Here is a 25880-nt window from a genome sequence, read left to right on the forward strand (position 1 = left end):
AATGAAGTTTGAATGAAATGCAGCCTACGAAATGATGATTATTTATCTTTGAATGTCTGTGAGGAATATGACATTTTTGATGAAAATATGCGTCCTTCTGCTATATAGCTCAGCAGAGTATAGTTTCTGTTTGTTTTGCAAAGAGAATATTCTTTCTTTGTTTTATTTTATGTGCTTTGAAAAACTATTGTTCTCTCCATGACATTTTTGTCCCATTTGGTTTCCCATGAAATTAAATGTTGGATTAATTCAGATATTCCTTTAATTTACATAGAATTTAACAAGGTGTTTTAAAGGACTTCTTAATCTCTGGTGCTGAAATAATTATTGTTTTGTTTCATAAAAATAATGTTAAATCCCTAGGTAAGGTATTTTAATATCAAATTGTGCTAAATAAAGCAAACTTTCCTGTAAAGGGCAGAGGAACTGATAAGAGATTAAAGTTATGTGAACTCACTTGTTGCGCTAAAAAACAGTAATTGGATTTTGTTGTGAAACTGTGGACGTATAAATCCATCACCTTCGTTTAACATAAATAAGAGAAATATCAGAATATGATACTTTGATCGTTGTACCCAGCCCAAATATAAAGAAAGCAATTTGACATCCTGGGACATCATTATATAAAGAATATCTTTGGAGTTTTTTACTCTACACAAACAGAACTTCGTTTGATCTTCATCTTCATACATTGGGTTCAAATTTAGAGTTAAACAAACAAATCATGTATTCATTTATTTACTAAGGTTGATGTTAACATAATTTATCTTCGTCGTAATGCCAAATTGCATCGTCTACTTTTGCTATTCTTGTGCTCTTACTGGCCTCAGACAGACATTACAGTTCAATTTAAAAGGCTCTCAATGTCAAAAAAAGGGAACAATAATTTGTGTGTACGCCCCATGATTCAGATTTGCTTGATGTGAACCAAAATGTAAGTTTCAGTGAAACATGCTGCACTCTTCCACCTAGTGTCATAGAAGTCAAGCCATTAGCTTTTCTGTAATCCTGCTGACATCAACTGAAAACAAACCTTTAATGGCATATGTAATAAAAGAGTACGGTGGCTGACAAGGGCCAACGCGCTACAAAGACTAAATTCATTTCTATTAGGAGAAACACGCTGCAGCTTCAGAAACATTGCAAATATAACGTTGACCTTTCGGGGATTATAAAATTGGCCAACTGTCACTGTCACTAAGAGCCTGTGTGTATTGTAAGTATTGTGTCAGTATATTTGAAATGACTAGGTTAGCCACGTTAGCTAGCAAGCTTACAGCAGATCTGCAATAAAATCAGAAGGAAGATCATGTTTAAATTAGCCAATAATATTAACATTTTAGGTTTATTTTATAGTGTAACTGTGTCCGTATGTTCAGTGTTTTGTTAATGTAGGGCTTTTAGTAAACACTGCGCATGTTTCGTCAAGTTGGTGAAGATGTTTTCCAAATGCCTCGTATGTATTGTCATGTTGGTGAAGATATTTTGAAACTGCATCACTTATCTCCTAATGGAAACGTTTTTAACCATTGTAGTGCCACCTTAAAGGTGGGGTAGGTAAGTTTGAGAAACCGGCTCGAGATCGCTAGAATTTGAAATTACACAACCGGAAAAAATCTGCCACTTCCTTACAGAGCCCCTCCTCCAACACACACGAACGCGCACATGACCAATGAGGGCACGAGATAAGTTTGTGCACAGATGGAAGGCTGACAGGCAGGTAGGCCATCCAGTTATTTTAGCCGGGCTGGCTAATCCATTTTTTTATGGATTTTTTGTCAAAGCACTTAAGATATTCATTGCTATCGGGATGTTAAGAGCATTCCATGGAATATAACAAAAAGTGTATCTCGAGCCGGTTTCTCAAACTTACCTACCCCACCTTTAATGGAGGAGCTGCTCATCAACAAATACTGTAGCTTGCCAGTGCCATAGAATTCAACAGCTCAAAAGGATACCTTTAAAAATACATTTTACTTCTCTATTAGACACTGTGTTGCTAGCGGGATTACAACAAAAATCATGCTTTGTTTCATAGCATATCAGTCAAATGTATTTTATTTACATACTGGTCTGGATAAATATGAATTTGGTGAATGCACCCATGCATACAGAAAACCTTAAAACTCCAGCCGATGCCCTTCATTGTCACAGCATACGATACGCAACTATGTGCTTTGCAAGTTACAGACAGAGCTTTATACCATAACACATGGACATACACATGTGTCCTTGTTAAACACAGCCTTGCACTACACAGGGTTTCCATCTGTATACATGTTCTTTGATTAAAAGTTGAAATACCAACCATTTTGAAATTCAATTAATGTCCATGTATGAATTAACATAACATATAAACCACACAACACATGGGATTGTAGATCTTTAGAGTATGTACACACAACTACATTTACAATAATACAATTTGTGAAAGCCTAAAAAGTTGTTGGTATCGTCTTTATAACAAACTGCACTTAATATAACAAAGCACATACTGTATAATAGAAAGTAAGTGTTGATTTGCAAGTGTCAGAAATCATACACTGATTCTGATCGACACTTTTTAAGTATCTGGAAAAAAAGATGACATGGAGTTTTCAGTCAGCTCGATAAAAGATCTGGGTATGGAAGGTGTTTAATTTGTAACCCCCTCTTTCACCAAACAGATTTTTGAAATAATATGACAAGGAAAGAAAGCTGCTTTGTTTCATTTCAAACTCAGATTAGACAATAAAAAGCGGAGGTAAATTGATCAAGTTTGGGTTATTCTTTTGCAAATTTTGAGTCAGCTGGATTTAAAACAAATGCTAACAATTACAATTTTCCTTTGATATATATTTTAAATCTATTTCCCTTAAAGAAACCGATACTACTTTGATATTTACCTGATAAAAACCGTTGCAAAATTCACCCTTGGCCACATGTTTTAACATCAAGCAAAAACGAAAAAGCAATGGCTTTTAGCTGAAGGATCAAAGTAAGGTAAAAGCAGACTCATAGGCGGGGGAACGATCCCTCTCCGGGAAGACATGGAGTGAACGTGGTCTCTCAGCGGTGTGGCTGGAGGCCGCCAGGGCTGTGTTAGGCGGAGGACATTTCCATGGTAAGTAGGTGCATGCAGGTTTCATAGTAACACGGTGATGGAGTGAGAGGGAGGCTGAGGAGAGGGGGAGGGGACTGCCGGGATCCACCCATGACATTTGGATTCAATCTTTTTATTCATGGACAGTCGAGAAAGAGAAACCCACTGTTCTGCAGACGCACAATTTCATGGATAACGTTCACTGAAGGGCTGTGAGGCGTGGCGTGTGAGTGTGTGTGTGTGTGTGTGTGTGTGTGTGTGTGTGTGTGTGTGTGTGTGTGTGTGTGTGTGTGTGTGTGTGTGTGTGTGTGTGTGTGTGTGTGTGTGTGTGTGTGTGTGTGTGTGTGTGTGGGTGTGGGTGGGTGTGTGTGGGTGTGTGTGTGTGTGTGCTCAGTGATAGCCCAGGCAGAGGGAGGGTATTTCACAACAGAGTCAGTTCTCTTTGAGATGACTTCCCCTCTCGCTCTGCCTCTTAGAGTCCTGTCAGTCAGAGTCTCCTCAGGTTGTGCTCCTCCGTGCAGGAGCCTTTCCTCAGAGTGATGTCGTCCACGGCCATCTCTCCGCTCCGGCCCCGCCCACGCTCCCCCTTCAGGATCACCTGGGGAACAGCACGAGTGAATATTGCAAAAAAACTAAAAACTAAAATACAAATTAAGTGCTGTTTTTTTTTATTACTATTATTAATATTGGAGCTAAAGCACTGAACATGTTTTCATCTTCTCCAGCAAAAAGCACTTATATACTAACAAAGCACTTACATACTAACAAAGCACTTATATACTAACAAAGGACTTATATACTAACAAAGCACTTACATACTAACAAAGGACTGGCTTATCTAAAGCCAGTTGAGTAGCACTTGAAATGTTTTGGCTCTTTGAAACCTGATGTACTTATATGATTCTGTTTTCTTCAAGTTTGTATCTTCTTGGTCGAATGCACTTATTGTAAGTCGATTTGGATAAAAGCGTCAGCTAAATGAAATGTAATGTAATGTAATGCAAAAAAATACAAATTAAATGCTCTTTTTTAATGACTATTATTAATATTGGGGCTAAAGCACTGAACGTGTTTTCCTCTTCTCCAGTGGATGCTGATTGTTTCAGTTATGCTGACTCGCTAAATGTTAGGCTGCACATGTATATGGATGTACATATGTATTAGTGTACAAGTAAGTGTGTATGTATGTTTTTGAACAGGGGTATTTAAGTGTGTATGAATGTATATTTGTGAAATCATCCTTATGTTTGTTGCTTTGTAATCAGCTTTAATTTAACTATAAATATATTACTGCTTAGATTTTTACAAACAGTAATATATTTCTTCCACATTTTTTTCTATTTGTTCTTGTTTCTTTGCTTGTTATGATTGTGAATCTCCATGGAAAAATATAAGATTAGATTCTGCATCTGTTTATGAAATAAGACGATACATTTAAAAAAGCAACTGCTACTAAGCATACATTTGAAGAACTTGTAACTTTTAATAATATGCTACCTTATATTTTTCCACGAACCTACAATTTGGAGGCAAATGTTGTACTCTTTAAAACACTACATTCATTTGACTGTATAAGCAACTCTGAAATCGACTATACTTTATAGAGTACTTTATAAAGTATAGTACTTTTTCATATTTTTCTTAGCTAATACTTTTGTACTTTTAGTTTAGTGCAGTACTTTGACTTGTAACAGAGTATTTTCAAAATGTAGTATGGCTACTTTTATTGAAGTACTTCTTCCACCACTGCTACAGAGAACATGCCACTTTATGATGAAAAGGGAGCTGCATGTGTTTATTCCCAAAGCAGATGTCAATCTTATATTTCACAGATCAATTTTTTTTAGTTCTACGTCTCAGATTTATTTTTCATAAACTGGGAAAAAAAACATTCGACATTCTGTCAAAAAAGTTGAAATAATCATTTAAAATTCTCCTTGTATGAGTGAACACTGAAATATTTATACTTACACTTTCCAAGCCGGTGCCCCATAAAGTGATTTGGGTGTGCCTCCAGCCATTCCCCCCCGTCCGGCCCCAGACTGCAGGGCTGTACTGCTTCCCTTTCTTCACGAACACTTGCAGCATGCCCACGTGATGGCCGGCCAGCTTGTGTCTGAACGACAGGCACAGGTTGCCATCGTTCCAGGGGGGGGTGAGGGGGAGCACCAGCCGCGCCCCCCGCCCTGTCCTCTTGTTGCCCACCTCGGGAATGGTGAGGTACCGTCCACCTGGAGAGAGAAGCAACAGATTTAAAGGTCACCTACAGTATTATGCAAAATCCACGTTTTCATGTCTTTTCTACATCAACATGTGTCCCCTCTGTGTAAAGAGATTCTGAAAGTTTCAGGAAAAAAGATTCTCTCACTTTTTGTCCTGATCCATTTATATAAAAACCTGTCTGAAAATGAGCTGATCAGATTGTGGCCACTTTATGATGTCATAACGATTTTTTTGGCTTGTGTAACCATCAGCCAATCACCAACCAAGGTAACCCCCCCCCCCCCACCTTATCACCTGAATCTCCTCCTAGAGCACCATTGTGTTCTTTTTAACCAAATATCTCTCAGAGGGGCGTGGGGAGGGGCTCCTTATTTTCATCTAAAGTAACAGACAGAGAATCAGCACTTTTGAAACAGGGCTGAAACAGAGGGGATTATGGGATGCTGCAATGATCTGTTTGGTGTTTGGAGCCAAACACTTCAGAGACATGTTTTGTATATATCTGAGACCTATAATATATTGATGAAAGACAGTATAATAGGAGACATTTAAACAAATGAATATACACAGAGTAAAATGGTTTAGTCAATAAGGTCAACACTGAATAAGTTGATGACACTGGCTCCTCTAAATGTAGCACTGAAACATTCCAGCCCTGATTGCACATATTTTTCTGAATTAACTATTATTATTTTGTAATACACACCAGTTTGTTCACATATGCCTAATGGATTGAGAACATTTCTAAATTGATTTTAATTGGTTTTTACTGATCCAAAAAATATTGACCTCAATTTGATACAAAATGAATTGAAAATGGAAAACAAATGACACCATGTCTCATTAACTAAAGGGCATTGGTTCACCCTAACAAACAAACAAACCAAAATAACATATTTTCTCCATTACCCAATGAAATCAAGCCATACAGAGAGTTGTGGTTTTATTTACAAAGGTTATCTGTGTGTTGTTTGTTGCTGCAAACCCAGCAGAAAGTAGTGAGTGAATTTGTATTTGTGATGTTTGTGGCATTACACAAATAAGTAGCTCTCCACAAACCCTATACTTATATTTGCTCTAGGATAATTGACAGATCTCAATATGAACAGTTTGGAGCTACTACCACTTCAGGGACAGTCCCAACACAAACTGTTGACGTCGAGGTCTGTGATCGCCCTGAATCAGTGAATATCGTTTCATGCTGTTGACTTTTATTGTGAACTTGCAGTATTTTATTTAATTATTTTAAAGATTTGCCTTTATTGTATAGACAGGGTTAATGGGGGGAGACAGAGGGGATGACATGCAGCGATGGTCCCGGGCCGGATTTAAAACCTGGATCCCCTTTTGGCTCAGGACATTTTTGTTGTATTGTTTGAGTGACAAATCCCTTTCACCTTATTGTATTTGGGTGCCAGCCAAACCAAAAAACGGAAAATAAAAATAAAATGTTTGTACTTTGGCGAATTTACCCTTTAACATGTATATTTAAAAAGGTAATTAGTTAGACAAGTCAGTCTGTCTAAAACACATAACATTATATTTCATCATTGACAGCCAAGTGTAAAAGACAATCTGTGAAAAAAACTGCATATTTTCAAAAAGACTTGACCCACTTGTGTTTCGTCACCTCAAAGTGGTGCCAGTTGCCAGTGGCACATTTATTTTGTTTTAAAATTAATTTATGCATTAGTTAGTAATAATGGTGCGATATAGTTCTGAAAAATGAAAGGCTAAAGTGCTCCTGGGAAACAGCTGATTAATGCTGATGCATTATGCTTATCTAGCAGATCCGTGTGGGGCTGCTGTTAACCACGGGGGGTTCGGTGTGTATCTGCAGGCCACAGAGGCTCTCTGCATACTTTATGAGCCCCTTCTGTATCTGTGCTAGTGGCTGTCTATCAAAAGGACTGTAAGTGAGGAACAGTACATGCACAACACAATGAAGATGTATTTAAAGCCATGTACAGGTTAGCCTAACCCTAACCCTAACTGTACACACAGAAACCCATAATTAAGACACTTAAAATGTTCTGTTTAAATGTATTCACTACATGTAACTCAAAACTGAAGTGTTGCCTCTAACATTTGGGATTACTCTTAATTAGGGCTTGGTTTACGATTTACTGTCAGTAATTTTCAAGTGAATGTAAATGTCTGGGCAAAAATCTTTATTTTCTGTAATGAGTGAGCGCAGTCTTGGCTGAAATGAGGCTTCAGTCTGAGTGTCTGAAAACACACGAGTAACTGCGAGACTACGCCAATTGGCGGAGAGAGCCAGATGTAGTTAGCGTCGCTTAAAGAGTGCCAGTACGCTGCACTGTTTAGTCTTCACACGCCGTCTACTGAGTCCGCTCAACATAATTTATCACGCTTTGTTCTTGTCTGAACCCCAAGAAAAACAGTGTTGTGTTTCTATTTAATGTGAGTCACAGGTATGGCTGACAGGTCACGTAATCCACTTCTCATTTGCATTGCTTTGTAGAGCAAAGCACTAATCCGCAGGAAAGACAAACTACTTCCCACAGGGAATTTTCATCTTGACCTTTAATTGAGTTGAACAGAATTGAGCTGCTTATATTGTCTGCATATATATATGCCTGTCAGTAAAGGAAAGCAGCTATTCTTATTTCCTATCACTGACTTAAAAAAAAATCTATTTTCCTTGTGAGAGTAGCCCTTCACTTACCGGACGGATCAGGCGTCGTCTCCCAGTGCAGGTCTCCGTCTTTGTCCCTGATCCAACCACAAAGACCATCATCAAAGGAGCAGCTCAGATACCCCGACTCTAAAGGGAATAAAACACAATTTTCAGAGAAGTGGAGGATGCACACGTATGCAAAGAGGCTTCATTGGGCTCTCTGTGATGCTTCACAGGAACCCTGCTGTGTGACTGTAACGTTACCGGGAGCAAGAGGACTGTTGAAGCTCCTTCTGTCGAGCATGATGAGACAGGAAAAAGTAAACATTTGCTGTGCTGTTGTTTTCATTAGGGAAAAATCAAGTGGAACTGCATAGATCACAAGTGGGAATGCATTCATCTAAAAAACACACATTTAATGTTGCATGAATTGATATTACTTTGTGTGTGTGTGTGTGTTTAGGAGAGAGAGTGTACTTTTACATATACAGCCTGTTGTATGGCTACCCTCCTCCACGATAAAATACACTACAGTTACAACACAGTGTTAATATTAAATGACTGATGTTTTCTTTCCCAGCGATGATGCCTAGAAGATAACATTAAGGGAATGCCGGCAAAACTGTTGCGGTATCATCCATGCATGGCTGTACAAATTGGTTTGGAGATAAGAAAAGCATCCATCATTTTATCCCTGAAAACAGCTACCGCAAAACACGTCTCAGTTCATTTTCTGAGCCAATGAAAATGCCTTTCACTTGACATAGCATAGCAAATGATGCACCGTGAACCAAAATAAACACGTGACTAAACCATTAGGCAATTTAATCTGCCTACCATTGACATCAATAAATCACAGATCGAGCAAATGTGACATAAAACGCTGTCTTTTCACAAAAGCGATTTTCTTGTTGTTTCTGAAGGAACTCTAAACTATGTACTATTGAGCTTATGAGTGGAGCTCTGATTTACTTCAAAAGGATCAATAATCTTTCAAGCAGTCAAGCAATCAAGCGAGCGTAATATGTAAAGTGGAGAAGGTTTGCAGTACGATCTGGGCTGTGAGCCATCATTTAAAAGGAAACTGCCAGATGTCATGTGTCACCTCCTGGTGAAAGGCCTATCAAAACACATCTGGTCACTGTAATATCGTCGCCTCGCGAGCAACCACTGCAGGCGTTGATTGTCAGTTTCATTTTCCCGTGGTAAATGTGGCTCGTCCATCATCATTTGAAGGCTGCCGTCTGCTATGAGCAGGGCTTTGGATGATTGTCTCTGTCGAACGTGTTGTGTTTACCTGGGTCGTCCTTGGCTTCTTCTGCCGTGTTCCCGAGCTCAATGTCAAAGTCCACGCCAAGGACGGTGTTGCGATCGTGGTTCCGAGGAACTGTGGAGAGAGGTGAGACACGCAGGTTTAGATAAAGGATTAACAAAGGTATTATATTTGCTCACTGGCATCCCTGCTTTTGACTTTTTTTTCATTACTATACAAGGACTCTGCAAGGATGAATCAATGTCACGGTTTAGTGCCTGCATATCTAGAGTTAAGCACGTTTAACCACACAGCACCTGGCCAGAATACCTGAGAAAAATCGGCAGAAGTCAAATGTGAGTCATAACAAGGAGAAGACAGATGGTTTACTGTGATGCAACGTCGGGGCAAATGTTGCCGCCACACAACATGGAGCTAAAGTCCATGCACATGAAAATACACAAACAGTACACCGCCCTGAAATAGCCTGTTTCCTTCTCCAATGGCATCACACTGCTCAAAATACTATAAGCCAAGCTCTCTTATTAAAGGTCGACTGACAAGGGAAGGACAGAAAGTAGTTGGTCCTGCTTTCACAGCGGCAAGCATTTTGGGGAAATAAAAGCTTTGGCTGTCTGAATGGTAAATAAACTGCATTTATAAAACACTTTTCCAGTCTTTGGGAACCCTGAAAGAGCTTTTACATTTACAAGACAACATTCACACACATTCATACGGAGACAGGGGCTGCCATACAAGGTGGGGATCTAACACTGTAGGACAACTATCTATTTCCTGGGCCACAGCCGCGCCTTTAGCTCTATTAGTAAGCAATAAATATCCCTTACTGGTTTTAAATTGCCTTTATGAAGAGGTTCTATATAAAGAAACGTGACAAACCTCATCAGTTTAGTATGTATTGCATTTGCAGATGAGATAAGTCAGTGGAATTGACTGAGACAACTATCAATAACACTATTCCCAGCATCCCCGGCAGATTCTTGCCCCTATGCTGTGAATGCGCTGTAACCTGCACTTGAACTGTCAATCCCCCAGACTCCCCAACATGTAATCCCCCCCCCCCCCCACCACCCAGCCTGAGCCTCTGAAACGGGCCACCCACCCCCAAGACGGGTCACAACCACCTGGCAGACTGAAATGCAGTCTGACAGTCGAAGGAATCTGACAGTGGGGAGGTCACACTCAGACCAGGCTCTCCAGATATCCCAGGCATCCAGGTTTCTGTGTGTGTGTGTGTGTGTGTGTGTGTGTGTGTGTGTGTGTGTGTGTGTGTGTGTGTGTGTGTGTGTGTGTGTGTGTGTGTGTGTGTGTCTGCTTTTAAGGAACGAGACCCCCATTGATTTCTTGTGTCCGCTCATAGAGGAGATATATAAAGAGTAAACACAACACAAGTTAGGGAAGCGGTAACTTGAACAGTGACACTGTGAGCATAACATAGCTGTGGGACAGGAGAGATACACTGTGCAACTTCACAAATTCTGGCCAAGGGAACTGTGTAATTGTATAAGTTATATTAATTGACTCTGATGCCATAAAGCATGGGGTTAACCAAATCTGAAATAATGTTGATTTTAAAACCTTTTTCTCAGAAACAAGGTCCTTAACACTTCCAAAGAACCAAGAAAGTGGGTAATTTTATATGAGAGATGTATTGACTTTGATGCTATTAAGAATCAGTTACTCACTCAGTAAGTACTAAACGGATATAGGTATGTCACATTGACTGAATATAAAATATACAACCAGACACAATCACATCGCCTAAAAATAGAATTATATTTGATTTGCACTGCTCAAATCTTAGAAAATATAGATTTGAAAACCTCAATAGCCATGTGTCTTGTCAAAAACAAGGGCCCTGTAATTGTATATGTTAGATTTATTTACTCTGATTCCATTAACTTGATCGGTTTAAGAACAAAACATCTTAGGTATAGGTGTGTCACATTGACTGGATAAAAAATACACAACCAGACTAAACCAAATCGCCTAAAAAAGGGAATTATATTTTATTTGCGCTGCTCAAAAAATGTCTACATCTTAAAAATGTAGATTTAAAAATGTCTACAGCCATATATTTTCTTAGAAACAAGGTCACTGATACCTTGTAAGATCCACAGACCTCATTGTTAACAGAAGTGATTTTTTTCTTAAGAAGAAATTAACTCAATTGAACTTTCCACAGCAAGGAACAGTGTATTTTCCGGGGCTGTGTTGGACAAGACCAGAGTTAAGTTTGGAAGTGACCCTGTTAACCTCTTATTTGTTGAACAACTTTGTTGAAACACCTTCTAAATGTCACTTCACTGGACACCCTTGTTTTTTGACCTTTTGTCGGTATTTCATCCACATTTCTGTCAGGTCAATAGAAGCTGCTTGAGGGGAATTCTTTTTTCTTCCAAAATGTTCAGCAACTTCAACTTTTTTGAGGTATGGATAAAAAGCCAAGCATGCACTGTCATAAGTGCATGTTAGTATTTTTTTTAAATACAACGTGACTAAACTTCCCTTTTAAGAGATGACACAAGTAATCATATTCATATGAAAACCTTGAATTCTTAGTAATTTTTTTGCATTTGTATTGCAATAGAGAGGAAGTTGTAAGGGTTTGATTAGCTTCTGATATTTGAGGGGGTTTTCTTTCACAGAGCAACATGTACTTCTTTAAGGAAAACATATTAAAATGTTGTTAAAATATGCTTATTTATTTTCTCGCTGAGATGTAGGTGAGATGACTGATAACACTCTCACGTGTTATCAATCTTCTAATTTAATCTTCCTGCAGGAAATTGAATTAGTAAATAAGTTGAAGAGAAACTAGTGCTGATTGTATAAGTCCAGCGTTCTTTACACACCTGCACTTGCAGCACAGCTGAGTGGTTCTTCATGTCCTGAGGATCTTATTCAAATTCATTCCTATTTCTGTGTAATTATTCGAGTAATCACTCAGCGGTGTCCCTCCTCTCATCTTATTCAAACCATCTTCAGGAAGCTCGGATTCCTAGAACTGCTCTGCCGTGGTGCGAACTATTAGATTGATGTCTCCTTCAAGCAGTGCAGACAGGTGCTAATGCAATCTTCTCTCTTCTGTCTTCTTTCTAATTTATGTGAAGCCATCTGGCAAGGTGAACCTCAGAATATCCACTCTTATCCTGTACTTTGTCGTTATATCACACCAGATATTTCTGTCTCAAAGGGTTTTGGATTTGCAGCGCATAATTGAGCATGACACCAAAAACAACACTTCTATCAATGTTCAAATACAAGTTTTTGTGCACAATTGACTATAAGTGCATCTGGAGTAAACTTTCTATGTTATTGAATTTCCCCTTGTTGCCTTTTCTGTATGGCTCTATCTATATCATAATAATGTGTACATTTACTGAAATTGCACATGTTCGAGAAGTTACTCGTTAAACTGTATGCTGTGAAATAAAATGGGGAATACAAGAAGTATAATGTGGGCAGTGTAAACAATTAAAATAATAAAACCCAAAGCCAACAATTATTTTAGTCTATTTTCTGTCTATGGCAGTCAGTGCTTTTAAATGAATGTATTCCTACTGAAAAAGTTAATCTTTAAATCTTTAAAAAGTCAATTTGTTTCCCATAAAAGATGGGCAGTTTAATATTTTACTCAAATGGTTAGTGGTGCATTCAATTGGTAACTATTTAATGCCATGCATGAATATGCATTTGGTGTTCTTCTGAACTTTTGGTCTTTTCAAAATGTAAATATTGTAATAAAAATGTTTTAACCTGTAGACAAATAGTCTAATAGATCAAAAGAAAGAGGAAGAAAAACTCTTTAAACATTTAGGTCACTACTTGAGCATTTTAAAATGAAAAAAAACAATATTCTTTGTTTATAGCTTGATTGAGATCATGTAAAGATGGTAAAGTATGACAGTGAGACAACTATGTGAAGGCAATAATGCACAGAGCTCTCATGCCCTTATATTAAATATGATATCAAGACCAACATTTTCTCCAGTTCACCATCTGCCTGGCTGGAGATAAACTGTGTACACATGGTTCCTGATATTTAGCTGCTCAGCAACATGTGTGCTCCATGTGTAATGATCCCCAGATGGTGACATGTGTCATAATAAACACATTGTTTCAGCATGCAGATGAAGAAATATGCTGACATGCTCCAATTTGGTTCGAGGAAACCTGTCTGGGAGCAGATGAAGATGAATTGTTGGACAACAACTGCCTTTGTGTGTCAGCCTGTGACTCAAATGTAAACAAGCAGGGATGAAACTTGCTAATGCAACGAGGTGTTAAGCTTTCTAAGCTGTTAAACCTTATTATGTGCCTGTATCACAGCTGAAGATAGACAGCAAGGAGGGAAATAGAGGATGACATGCAGCAAAGGATCATGGGTCAGACTGGCCTCAGTACACAGTGTGCTCTCCACCAGTTGAGCTACTGCGACTCCGTTATTTGTACTGGGTTATGTGAAAGGTGAGGCTCGTATTGACCAACGAGAATTAATCAGTCGACTCAGAGGGTTTTATCATCTCTCAGCTTGTTGTTTTGCTTCTACAGCCCAAATCTTTACATTATAAGTAAAATCTACCCACTCTTATTAGTATAATTTCAAGAAACAGCAGCTGTTATCAGTTAAACTCTAAATACCCATTGTACATTACCTGCTTAGTTAAAACAGCAGTCAGTAATAGTTAGTTGAAGCAGTGTGGAGCATCTAGTATCCAAAGAGCCAGATATCTCCCCCAGGAGTTGGTAGAGACCAAAAACAGAGCTAAAAGCAGGGTAAATATGACACTTATTTGTGTCAGGTGGCCTGAGATAGGAATCCAATAAATAAGAATAATGTTCATTACCTAATGTATGTGTAAAAAGGCAACTAATTGGTAGCTATTTAATTGGAAAAACTTTAGGAGGTATAATATGTCAATGTTGTGTTTATTCACTATTTTACTGCCCCCTAATGGCCAACAAAAATACATTTATGTAGTTTTAAACGTTTTCTTGCAATAATACGTTTCGTAAAGAGGTCTTATTTTCATGATTTCAAGTGTGATAAGTTAAAACAAGATCTGATTTCCACCTATCACTCAAACCCTTCAAGTATTATGAAACAACCGTTAGATTTCGAATGCAAGTGCAAGTTGTAATAAATGTAATCTATTCAAAACGAAAACAATGAAATATAAAACTAGTTCTTACTGTGGACGTCCCCTCTCTGTTTGGTGACCTCCTTCTGGATGGTGTTGTCCACAGGAGTGACTGGTGGGGGGGTTGGGGGGCGTCTGGTGGGAGGAACTGGTCTTATGGGTGGGATATAGGGCTTGCGTGTTGGTGCTGGTGGCTTCCTGGTCGGGATGAAGGGCTTCCTGGTCGGGATGAAGGGCTTCCTGGTCGGGATGAAGGGCTTCCTGGTCGGGATGAAGGGCTTCCGGGTCGGGATAAAGGGCTTCCGGGTGGGAAGGGCTGGTTTACGTGGAGGTGGGGTAACCCTCTTTGGAGGTGCTTTGGTTGTTGTCGTGGTTGTCGTAGTTGTGGGGGCGGCTGTTGTTGTTTTTGGGATTACGGGGAAGACTCTCCTTTGAGTCACTGGTGGGCGGACGGTGGTGGTGGTCCTCCTCTGATCTGTATCTGGGAGGCGGTTGTGATGATTTGGAGGCAGTTTGCCTGGCCTCGGAGGGTCAATAGCCACCTTAGGGATGGCTGGAATAAGAAGAGAATGTAGATTAAGTACTGAAATATGAGCACTTAAGAGTTAATGAGGCGGAGAATTGCAGACTAATTGCAATGATTAGTCTGACATTGGAAGTGAAGGCTTTCCTTTATCTACCGAGACTTTCTCCTTATTTCTATTAGCCAAATGTTAGCACCTAAAACAGATCGGGTGTTTCTAATCTCACTGATGCAAAAGCTCAAACAAGAAAGGCCTATAAAATCCTAATTTTGCACGTTCACATTCTTTCTTTTGTGCCTTTTAAAAAAAAAGAATTCTGTACAAATGTTCTCAGTGGGAAAGTTGAAAGAGGAGAAACAGTGTGCAGCATGACAAGGTGGCCTTCAATAACAAAACCCACAAAGACACCCCACGTTCAGTAAATGTCTGCTTTTGAGAAATCAATATTTCTCTCTGTCAGTGGCTTTTTTTCCATCCGTTTATATGCTTGTCCTAATTAGATATTCTTTGTGTGTTCATAGCCGGAGGCCTCTCAGCAGCTCTGTGTGTGTGGAACGATCTCTGCGCTCAAACAGGCCTTGGAGATCACCCTCGCTCTGCTGATGTCATCAACGTTACACCTCCTTTTCCTTTGTTACCCCTCTCATTCTTTCCATCAGGAGCATTGAATGGGGGGGGGGGGGGGGGGGGTGAGATGCAGGGCTTCATAAGGGGTTCATGAGTGAGGAATGAGAGTGGACAAAGAGTTTGAACTCAGTTATTGCCTTCTCAGGTTGCAGGCGACTTTGATATGTGATACACACGTAGGATATTGCAACTCGACTCCCAGAGCACTTGTGGCTCACACACCCTTGGGCAGGCGACAGGGTGAAATATTTGCAGCGTGCTACGCCATGAGGCATCCCCCCCGCCCTGCTCTATGGACTGTTACACCAGTTGTGTCTGCGCAATGATTAAATAACTCTGGAGAATATATTACTTCTTGCCCACTGAGCTGCTGTGAAAACTGCCGACGCACAGACTAATGAACTGTGTGTCGGCACGCAAAATGAAACAAACTAACCAGGGAAAGAAATAACTCATATTTCATGATGACATTAAAATGTCCAAATGTCAAAAAAGGAGTAAAGGCTCACTCTCCGCACACGTGATAAGGAAGCAGGGTGATTTAAGTGTTGACTGACAGCCATTACAAAGAAAGGAATTTCAGTCCCAGCTCTTCGCTTGGAGGCTATTCCTCCCTCTTTCTTACTTTTCTAGCTTTTTGAGAAACACCAGCAAAGAAAACAAAAAACGTGAGGCCCCGTTTGCAAAAGTGAGCATCGGGGGCCAGGGGTTTTGTTCTCAATTCTTACGTTTGCAGTCGTGGCCCATCCCCCGGTAGCCGTCTTTGCATTTGCACTTGTATGAGCCTGGCGTGTTGTAGCAGGAGGCGAAGCCGCTGCAGTGGCTCCGACCTAAAGAGCACTCATCCACGTCTGAAAGATAATGGAAACATAACAACATTCAGCTACCGGGTGCAAGCGCAAAAGCAAACTTTAGACATAACAGCAGAATATCCAAGGATAATTGCTTCACATCCTCTCCAACGGGGTTCAAAGTGTATATCATGCGCACTGCTAGCTAAAGCATTTCAGTGAATAACCCTTAGAGTTACAAAATCACTCTTGAGATGGAGATGCAAAGTCTTAGAATAGGAGCAACCTTTTCCTATTCTTTGGCTTTTGTTCTGAAAAATGAATAGATAAACATTGGAGATATGTTTTCAGATGTTGCCGAGATTTAAGGTTAACATTGATAGTTATTTAATCTGAACGTTGTTGACGTTGTGTCAGTTCCTGTTTATTACATTTTTTCCCCTATTTCAACTAGTGAGTACTTGGCAAACGTAAAACAATGAAATCAGTCATCCCACTTCATGAGACAGCCTCAAATGACTTTTTCGTTTATCTGTATTTATTTGAGATATATTTTCAACACACTAAACAGTGGTATCTTTAAATGGGGTACTGATGAATACAGCAACATCTTAAGAAGTAGTAAAAGAGTAATATGGGAGGTGTGTGGCGTTGGTGTTCGGATCAGGGGAGCACAGGTTCAAACCCCACTGCAGTCAGCATGTCGTTGTGTCCCTGGGCAAGACACTACACCCCAAATTGCTCCTGTGGGGATTGCCCACAGTATTGAGTATGTAAGTCGCTTTGGATAAAAGCGTCTAACAAGTAACATGTAATGTAATGTAATGTAATATAGCAATGAAAGTGAATTCTATAATCCTGCAAAATGGCTCTTTTGACTGTGTTGTATTAAATATATCATATTATCGGATTATTATTAGACATTATATGTAGACAAATTGTTTTAATATCTTTACAGGGTGTAAAAAACAAAACCTGCCTCACTGAAAATACCTTGGTCATAAATCATCACTGATCAGCACATTCATGACCTTTGTGTGTTTTATCTGTGAAAGCCTCACTGCAGCGACCTCCTGACCGTACCTATGCATTGGTATTTCCCGTTGATGTATTGCAGATCAAAGCCTTCGTGGCACTTGCAGATGTAGCTACCGAAAGTGTTTATGCATTTCCTGAACCGAGGACACACTGCTATCCCTGCAGCACACTCATCCACATCTGCAGGAGGAGCACAACAAATACAGGTCATTGCACAGAAGAAAATATTCAAAACAAAACATAATGTATTCATCGTTTTTCACTTAAGGTCTCGGAGTTGGTCCCATAAAGTTTTAAATGCATTCAAAAACCACAATGCAGTGAAAAACGTCAAGGTTAGAAAAAAGGAAATTAAATATGAAACTAGATAAACATCTCTATTCATACATGGAGACTTTTTTTTACCTTCCCTGGTTAGCATTCATTTATGAACGAAGCACATTAGCTATTCTGTTCAGTGAGCAGAATACAATGCACACTACGTTGTTTCATTATTTAAAGACCTATTCTCACTCTCTCTGTTGATCACCTTTCCCGGCATGTGGGCATTCATATTTAGAAACAGCGAGGCATTTGCTTTACAATCATTAATTTATATTCTGCACGATGCAGCTGAGGCCCCGCCGCGCTGCAGGGACTGTTGTTTGAAAGGACTTTAAAAACACAGAGACACCTGGAGCAGCTGGGAAAATAAGGAGAGAAGTAGGTGGGCGGGGCTCTCTTATCCCTTAAAGACTGCTGTTAGGCTTCTCATCAGCAGGGCGCTTAATCCCAAACTGATCCACTAGAGCTGCTTAATGGCCAACAGTTGAATTATTTAGCAACTCACAGAGCGGTGGTGAATTATCATGTTTTACAAAATACACACACGTACACATAAATTCAGCCCCTGTGTCAAAATGTGTAATAATATTGCCTACATAATGCCTGAGTGTTACATCCAGCATTGAAGACACATTTCTTTCAGAGCATCATATTAAACAGTTATTCATAGTTATATACAGGATAAATATTTGGCCAACATTACAATCTGCAATTGGGTTTTGTTTGACAACTCGTCTGATACATTAAGCAATTTCTATGAGAGGCAGCACTAAAATATATGAAGCCATCTCACAGCGAGCCTCTGCAACAATGCAGAAACATCAATACGCTCTGTCATTAATCAGCTTTCTGTCACAGTGCAAAACAAGTCAATACTTCCTTTGGATCATCAGACATCGTGCTCAAGAGATTTCTAGCCTATAGTGCACAATGTTTGAAATTGACTAAATAAATTCTGTTTATTATACATCTGCTACCGGCTGCAGAAATTACATGAATCCAGATTTATATATAATAATATAATTATAGATTGATTTGAATTTCACACTTAAATTGGTACTGGAGCTACTTTGCAGAGACTTTAGGTGTTATTCAGTAAAAGAACTGAATGTGAGATCATGCCTCATATTTGACTCGTATTTGATGAAAAGCAATGTGTGTGTGATCCCATAATATTGGGCCTGGTAATGGACAGGAAACTGTATTATTCTCAAAAGCACTTTAATGTTTACTTATAACTATACGGAGTAAAGATCACACAGGCACAGAGGGCAGCTCAGGGGTCCTTTTGGTGAAACCCACAAAAGTAAGCATCCCTCATTAGACCGTGCCGAGAGTATGCAGCCACTCTCTAAATAGTGAGCAGTGTATGTGTGTTGAATAGTGTCAGCTTATATGTTTATAGGGTTCATTCTAAGCAGACTCTTGGTATATGCGCAGGTATGACTCATTAGACCGTGCCGAGAGTATGCAGCCACTCTCTAAATAGTGAGCAGTGTATGTGTGTTGAATAGTGTCAGCTTATATGTTTATAGGGTTCATTCTAAGCAGACTCTTGGTATATGCGCAGGTATGACTCATTAGACCGTGCCGAGAGTATGCAGCCACATTGCAGTGACGTGCTTGTGTTATATATTTCAGAACGAGCGAACAACTCAATTATATTATTTATTTATAAGTCTATTTTATGTGCAACAGATGTACCTTTTTACTCTTAAAAAATATATAATTTAAGCATTATGAAGCATCTTTTCTAAAAGTTTGATAAACATCTGCCCAGGCCACACCTACGTTAGAAAGGTGTTGACATAATGAGTAAAGACATTTTAAACTCTCCAAGTCTCTGTTAAGGAAAAATCTTCCTAAATATGATGAGAAACTCTCCATAAAACATCTGCTTCTCTGGGAAACCAGAAAAATTCCATTTAACAGTTTTAACACCTGTGGCGGGCAACCTGTCCTTCCCCACCTCCATCATTTTTCATGATTGATGTTCGTTCTGTTTAAAAATCCGCCTCCCATCCGCCCACAGATAAGTGGGAATATAGGGCAGCATACTGTAGCAGGAAAAGTCCAGTCTGGAACAGCCTGTATTTAAACCGGACACAGGTTAACTGCCTCAACTGCCCCCTTCATCTGTGTCCTTCCCACTCGAGAAGCTGTTAATGAAGGAGGGGAGGAATGGAGGAGGGGGTGGGCTTCCCCTGATCACATTTCTGCTGTAAAAGCTGGAGGAAGTAAGTTGGATATAGTCACCATTTGGTTGACAAGGCTGGTTACATTTCCATGGTTTATTTATTTATTTGTATTATATATACTATGTTGTATGTTCTTTCCCACTATGACTATGTATGTCATTCAGTATGGTATTCCTGTCATGCTATGTTTTTTCTGTATTATTTCTTGTTGGCTGTTCGGTTTTTCTTATATGTTGAAAAAGGGAAGCATGATTCCCACCCCAAAGAAGTCTGTACTATTGCTTACACTTGTATGCTTCTTCTCAATACCAATATTTGAAACAAATTTCCATGGTCCTTGATCAAAGCAAAACGGATGTATTGGTAAATATGTTTTGGATGAATTTCAGCTTCGCTTGCAAAGAGGTATTATTTCCAAAATTGCCTTTTCACTGCCAAGATTTCCTTCTCGCTCAGCCAAAACGATGGCATTCATTATCACTCTGCTAATTTAAAGTCTGAGAAGAAGATATAAAAAAAAAGGCAATAAAATGCTTGTGATGCTTTACATGGGTAGCTTATGGAAGGGAGTGGTAGCACGAGGCTCGGTTTTCAGGCCTCTGGAGATATATATAAAGTCTGCCACGTACCCACACAGGTTCTTCCATCCGGAGCCAGCTGCAGCCCCGGTGACGGACACTGACATCGGACCTCTCCTTTCAGCACCTCGCAGCCGTACTGACAGTTGGCCATGCCACAAGTGCGAGCATCTGAAGGATACAAGGGAATCACAGCACATTATTAACACATGATGGTGCCACAAGGGAGGCTTTCTTTCTTTCTTCCTCACATCCACACTCACACTTTATCCTATCCACCAACTATAGACGGTATTAGTCGAGCTGACCCTGAGGCGCAGACAACAGAACAACACACAGTCGGCCATTATGAGATTCCTGTGCTGTGCACCTTAGCCCACGCAATCTTCCCCCACTTTCATATTTTCCTACACCTGAGGAATCATAATCCCCCTCCATCCTATTGAAGCGTGTGTAGTGTGCGTGCTGTTGTTGAGCCGTGCAGGGGCAGATCAAACCCCTCTAAAATAATAATATAATGGATCAGATTTTGTTCAGCCTCTTTCAATAACATCAGACCCTTAAAAGGAAATTAAAGAGTGAGCCTCATGCTGCTGCAGTCGCCACTTCAGCCGCCGCAGGCACCCAGGAGTACAGTTTGATGACGGAGGAAGGCTAGCCTGATTAAATGCTACAGCGATCTATTGATCAAAGCAGTAGCAGGGGAGAAAAGAGGAGTGGCACGGTGTTTAACACTATCATGCTATCAGCCCACATCAACACCTGGAATTCTTTGAGATTGCCTCAAGTGGGAAAAATCCAAGAGAGACATTTATTTTCCTCTGATAAAAAAAAAAGAACTACTGTAGCCTTATTAAAATGAGGCACCAGGAGTCACGCTATGCTCTAATGTATGTGGGGAGAAAATAGTTAGCCTATCAGGTGAGAAACATCATTTACAGGCAGACATGTACAGGCATTACTTCTTCGAATACCTCGGGCGAGCAATAAGAACTGCACCCGAGGGTTTAAAGATTGTGTTTCCCTCATACTTTTCATTGTAGGCCTCTTAGGGTTCTTCAGAGGGGTTCTTCAGCTGCTGTAATGAAGCGGATCAACGAGGGGCTTTAATCAAAACACTCTATCAAAGGATTGCTGTCAAAGCTACTCACACAAGTGGAAAACTGTCTTTGTTTAATAGAGAGCATATGTCATCAGGTTGCCAACTGCTGGCATTCAGATGAATACATTTGTCGTAAAAATAAACTTCACAGTATACAGGCTACAAAGCAAAAGAGAGATGGTGGAAAACACAAAGAATAACATAGATCAGGAACCACAATATCCACATTTCAGACATCAATACCAACAGAGATGTGTGTGTTTGTGTATTGGGGGGAAAGACTCACTTCCACATGTCCCGTCAAGCATCTGCATGTAGCCGTTCTGGCAGTAGCACTTGTAGCTTCCATAAGTGTTCATGCACCTGTGTTTACAGGGCCTGGGCTTCAGACCGCACTCATTCAGGTCTGCGGACACAGAGAGAGAGACAGCGTAAGTGGAAAGCAGGACAGAGAGACCCTGCACAGAGGTGAAATTAGTCAGAGGGCAAAGGTGCTGAGGTCAGTCATGTCAAACCTCACCCATCCATTTATGTATGGGTTTGTCTGTCTGTGCGTGCGTTAATGTGTGTGTTTTGGAAGAGGGTGGAGGTGTCTTCGAGGAAGTGTCATGTTCTGACAAGCCTGCAACTTCCCTCCTTGATGATTTAACAGGAAGCCAGTGTCAACTGTCAACCTACCCATTACCTGCAAGTGATAAAAGATGCTATTATACCCTCTGACTCACCACGACTTCACGTACTTAAAGCTGCAGCATCCTTTGATAGATGCATATAATTCCAGTGTTTTTCGTGCAGGCGTAAAAGTAGAGAAATCTCAGCCACAACAGACCGTGAAAATCAAATTAGAAAATGATGCTGTGACTTCGTAGCAGGGAGGGCTCCTGGGAGAAGGAAATATGCCCTGAGCTCAACACCTGTCAAATGCTTATGCAAATTAAAGTCATTATACCTTCCTCACAGCACAACATTTATATGTTTCTGTCGCAGGGCGCTGGCGTTGTTTATACTCCCTCGGTGGAATGACTTACTGACACCTCTAAATGGAACAGAGACACCATTAATGTGATTAGTTACACCTGGGAACTTTCTGCTATGACAAGTCAAAGTATCTTCATGGAGGGTTTGTACGCTGGCTGAATAAAATAAATATATTTATGTTAATTTATTCCCACTGTAGGTTTGACTGAAATCTTATTTTAAATACTGTGACTAAAGTTAAGAGTCATTCACAAGATTTAAAATGTTGAAAAACAAGGTAGTCACGTATGATGGATGACATATTTGACATTTTGGCAGAAAACACACAGGTGTAACTAAAAACATTAGTCATAGTTTCAGTTCCCCGGTGCATTTGCCTTCCTGGGATGACTTGCTGAGACTTCACTTCAAGACATCATAAATGTTATTAGTTATACCTGTATACTTCCTGCAATAACAAGTCCATGTGTCCTTTACTTAAAGGGGACCTATCATGCAGAATGCACTTTTTGCACTTTTATACATAAATATGTGTCCCCGGTGTGTCAGGGAACTCACGCAGCGTCAGAAAATAAAACCCTCTCTCTTTTCCTCCGTACCCAATTCTCTAAAAACGGGGCTACAACGGAGTTGATCCAGATTTGCGTCCGATATGACGTAATATCGGAAATGTGGACCCACGGCACTATCAGAAATCGGAAACAATGCCCGACTGTTTTGGACGTAATATGGTCGGTGTTTACATTAGCATCGCTAACACTCAGAGCTAACCTGTACTGGAGAGCATGTGTGTGAAGAAGCAGCAAATAAAAAGGAACTCACCTTGTGGTATAACCGGCAAGAGAGAAAGCCTTTGAGCTCCATACTGTTTCAGAAATAATCCTTGATAATCCATGATATGGCGTTTCATCACGGCAGTATTTAGTTTAGACAGTAGCTGCCGGGTCCCGCATGAGCTCAGCCCCCTCCTTTTTTTTTTTTTAAAGCTTTATACCCTAAATCAGCACTTTTGAAACAGGAAGTGAAATAGAGGGATATGAGGCATGGCTAGAATGGGTGATCTGTTTGGTATTTTGAGCAAAACACTTCATAGACATGTTTTTTATATATTTTTATATATCTGAGACCTATGCTATTGCCTAAAAATAGCATGATAGGTGACCTTTAAAATGGTTATAGCGGCTGAGATAAAGAACGGTTATTTCTTACTATGGACTCCACTGAACACTCATTTTAAAGATTGAAATTAAAGTAAAGTAGCATTGTCAAAATTCAAATTGTAGCAAACCAACTAATAAGAACCTCATAGCTCTATAGAGCAGATATTGTTTTGACATCAAATGCATTAAAGGGCCCTATTAGGCTCATTTTCAGTTTCATATAGGTATTTTGTCCTGGCAGGCTATGTTGTGATTGGTCAACAGCTTAGAGATGTCCTGCCTCTTAGACTATCGTGTACAATTTGTTGGTGCCCTATAGCCAATAGAAAAGCGAGTGTTACATAGGGATGTCACTATCTTACGGAAGTAAACAATGGAGTCTAATGGAGGTGTTTCAGGCAGGGGGGGAGTATGGGAGAGAAACTACCTTGGGAGGGAACTTCGGGATTTCAGCCTTTGCAGACCATTTACATGCACACAAACCTATACACACTACAAGAAAGGGAAAACTCCAAAAAGCATAAAAGGGCCTCTTTAATGGCGGCCATATTCAATGTAGGTGTTCCATGTAAGATCCTTGGTATAACTTTAGTTACACCTGTGTGAGAGGTCTATTGGGTCTTTTTTTAAATGTTTAAATATTGGATTTAAGAAGAAAACTCTAATCACATAAATAACAAAAAATAGATTATAATAATAATAATAATAATAATAATAATAATAATACATTTGATTTATATAGCACACTTTAAAAACAGATTGATTCCTCTTTTGTCTTTTTTTCACAGCAGTCAGTTTACTACGCTGGTGTAATAAATTACATTTGATCAATTAATGTCTGTACTCACTTAAGTGGCATACTGGGACATTTAAATGAAAAAGAGCCATCCCTAATGTATGAGTGAGTCTCCGGACTAAAATGTTATTATTTAAACCTGTGCTTTTTCTATTAGCAAAAGTTAAAATGCCTGCTGTGAAAGAGGCTTTTATTCATTTCTAGATGCATATTGCTTTTAATAGAATATTGATCGTGCTGCCATCAGCTGTGGTGGAAGTAACTAATTGCTCTCATTACTGTAATTGAGAATCTTTGTTGTATAATTGTTGAGTACACTCGTGTTTCTCAATGCACTTTTCAAATAGAGAGGGATTTTAGTACAGTCGGGTATTTTGCTGCTCTGACAGAAAGAAAGAATATGTTTCATTCCAGTTTTCCCCTTACCTCTGTTTCCTCCTGAAGCTATTCTTTAGATTAGGTTTTCTCAAAAGAAATAGTGTCACTACTCTTACAGAGCATCACTCACTTGAGGAGGGTAGCTATCAAATCTTACTTCTTCTTCCTTTTGCTAATATTTAGTTAAAGTGACAGTTCTTTCATTTTGGTAGTTTTTCCAGCCCCAAATGTGGCGTCTGTTTGAGGCCCAAAAGGGGAAAATACAACAGGAATCCATCACAGTGGAATGATAACACATGCTCCAAGAAGTCCACAAATTAAACTATAAATATCACCCCCTGTTTCTGGGATACAGCACAAACAGATTTCAGTGCACTGTACCGCACATGAGGGGTTGCTTTCATCTTGGCCGGCCGCTTTATGAACGGCGCTGTGTTCAGCCGCGGGGACACATGCAGGGCACATTCTTAGAGTGCCACATACCTCCCACATTTAACAGATACCAAAGATTGATTTGGATGAATGACGCAGCAGATGCCCAGTTTGTATATCAGAGCCATCGTCTATTAATGGTCGCTTAAGTTAAGCCATGTTAGCTGATTCAAAAGGCGCGGCTGGAATTTGACCGTCAGCTTGTTGAATGCCACACAGTGCCACCAAGCTTAAGTAGTGCTTCATGACTATAAACTGTTGAGGATATATAGGGGTCAGTTTGTGAATGCAGTTGTTACTTGAGGGCCGGTATAGTGAAACATTAATAGAGTTACTTCCACTCATGAGCAAGGCTAACAAGGGGCATTTAAGGAGTAGCAATATTGATTTTTCCACTATACGTGAACATGTGTGACACGCACGTTTAATTGTATCTGATTAAGGATAGAGTTTTCTAATATAATTTAAATGTATCAGTAGATATAAAAAGTCTAGAATAAAATAACATTGTACTGTAGGTTAAATGTTTTAGTTTGCACGCAAAGAAGATTTCTAGGCAGGTAGAAACTCAGGTCTAATGTCATGGCAAAA

At 39.7% G+C, this 25880-nt stretch overlaps 1 protein-coding gene across 4 annotated transcripts in view; it reads right to left on the bottom strand.

The window, feature by feature from the left end:
* Positions 1-3404: 3404 nt before the first annotated feature.
* Positions 3405-25880, bottom strand: part of npnta (nephronectin a) — a 50788-nt gene continuing 28312 nt past the window's right edge. For all 4 annotated transcript variants that reach the window (XM_034130441.1, XM_034130442.1, XM_034130444.1 and 1 more), the window contains 9 exons: positions 21832-21951; positions 20495-20614; positions 17389-17523; positions 16243-16365; positions 14416-14916; positions 9244-9333; positions 7995-8093; positions 5054-5313; positions 3405-3680 (listed from right to left, as the gene is read on the bottom strand). In XM_034130441.1, the coding sequence (XP_033986332.1) occupies positions 3570-3680; positions 5054-5313; positions 7995-8093; positions 9244-9333; positions 14416-14916; positions 16243-16365; positions 17389-17523; positions 20495-20614; positions 21832-21951 (1559 nt within the window). In that variant the 3' untranslated portion in view covers positions 3405-3569. The remainder of the gene's footprint in view (positions 3681-5053; positions 5314-7994; positions 8094-9243; positions 9334-14415; positions 14917-16242; positions 16366-17388; positions 17524-20494; positions 20615-21831; positions 21952-25880) is intronic.

Source organism: Trematomus bernacchii, unplaced genomic scaffold, assembly GCF_902827165.1.
Source record: "Trematomus bernacchii unplaced genomic scaffold, fTreBer1.1, whole genome shotgun sequence".
Taxonomy (NCBI): Eukaryota; Metazoa; Chordata; class Actinopteri; order Perciformes; family Nototheniidae; genus Trematomus; species Trematomus bernacchii.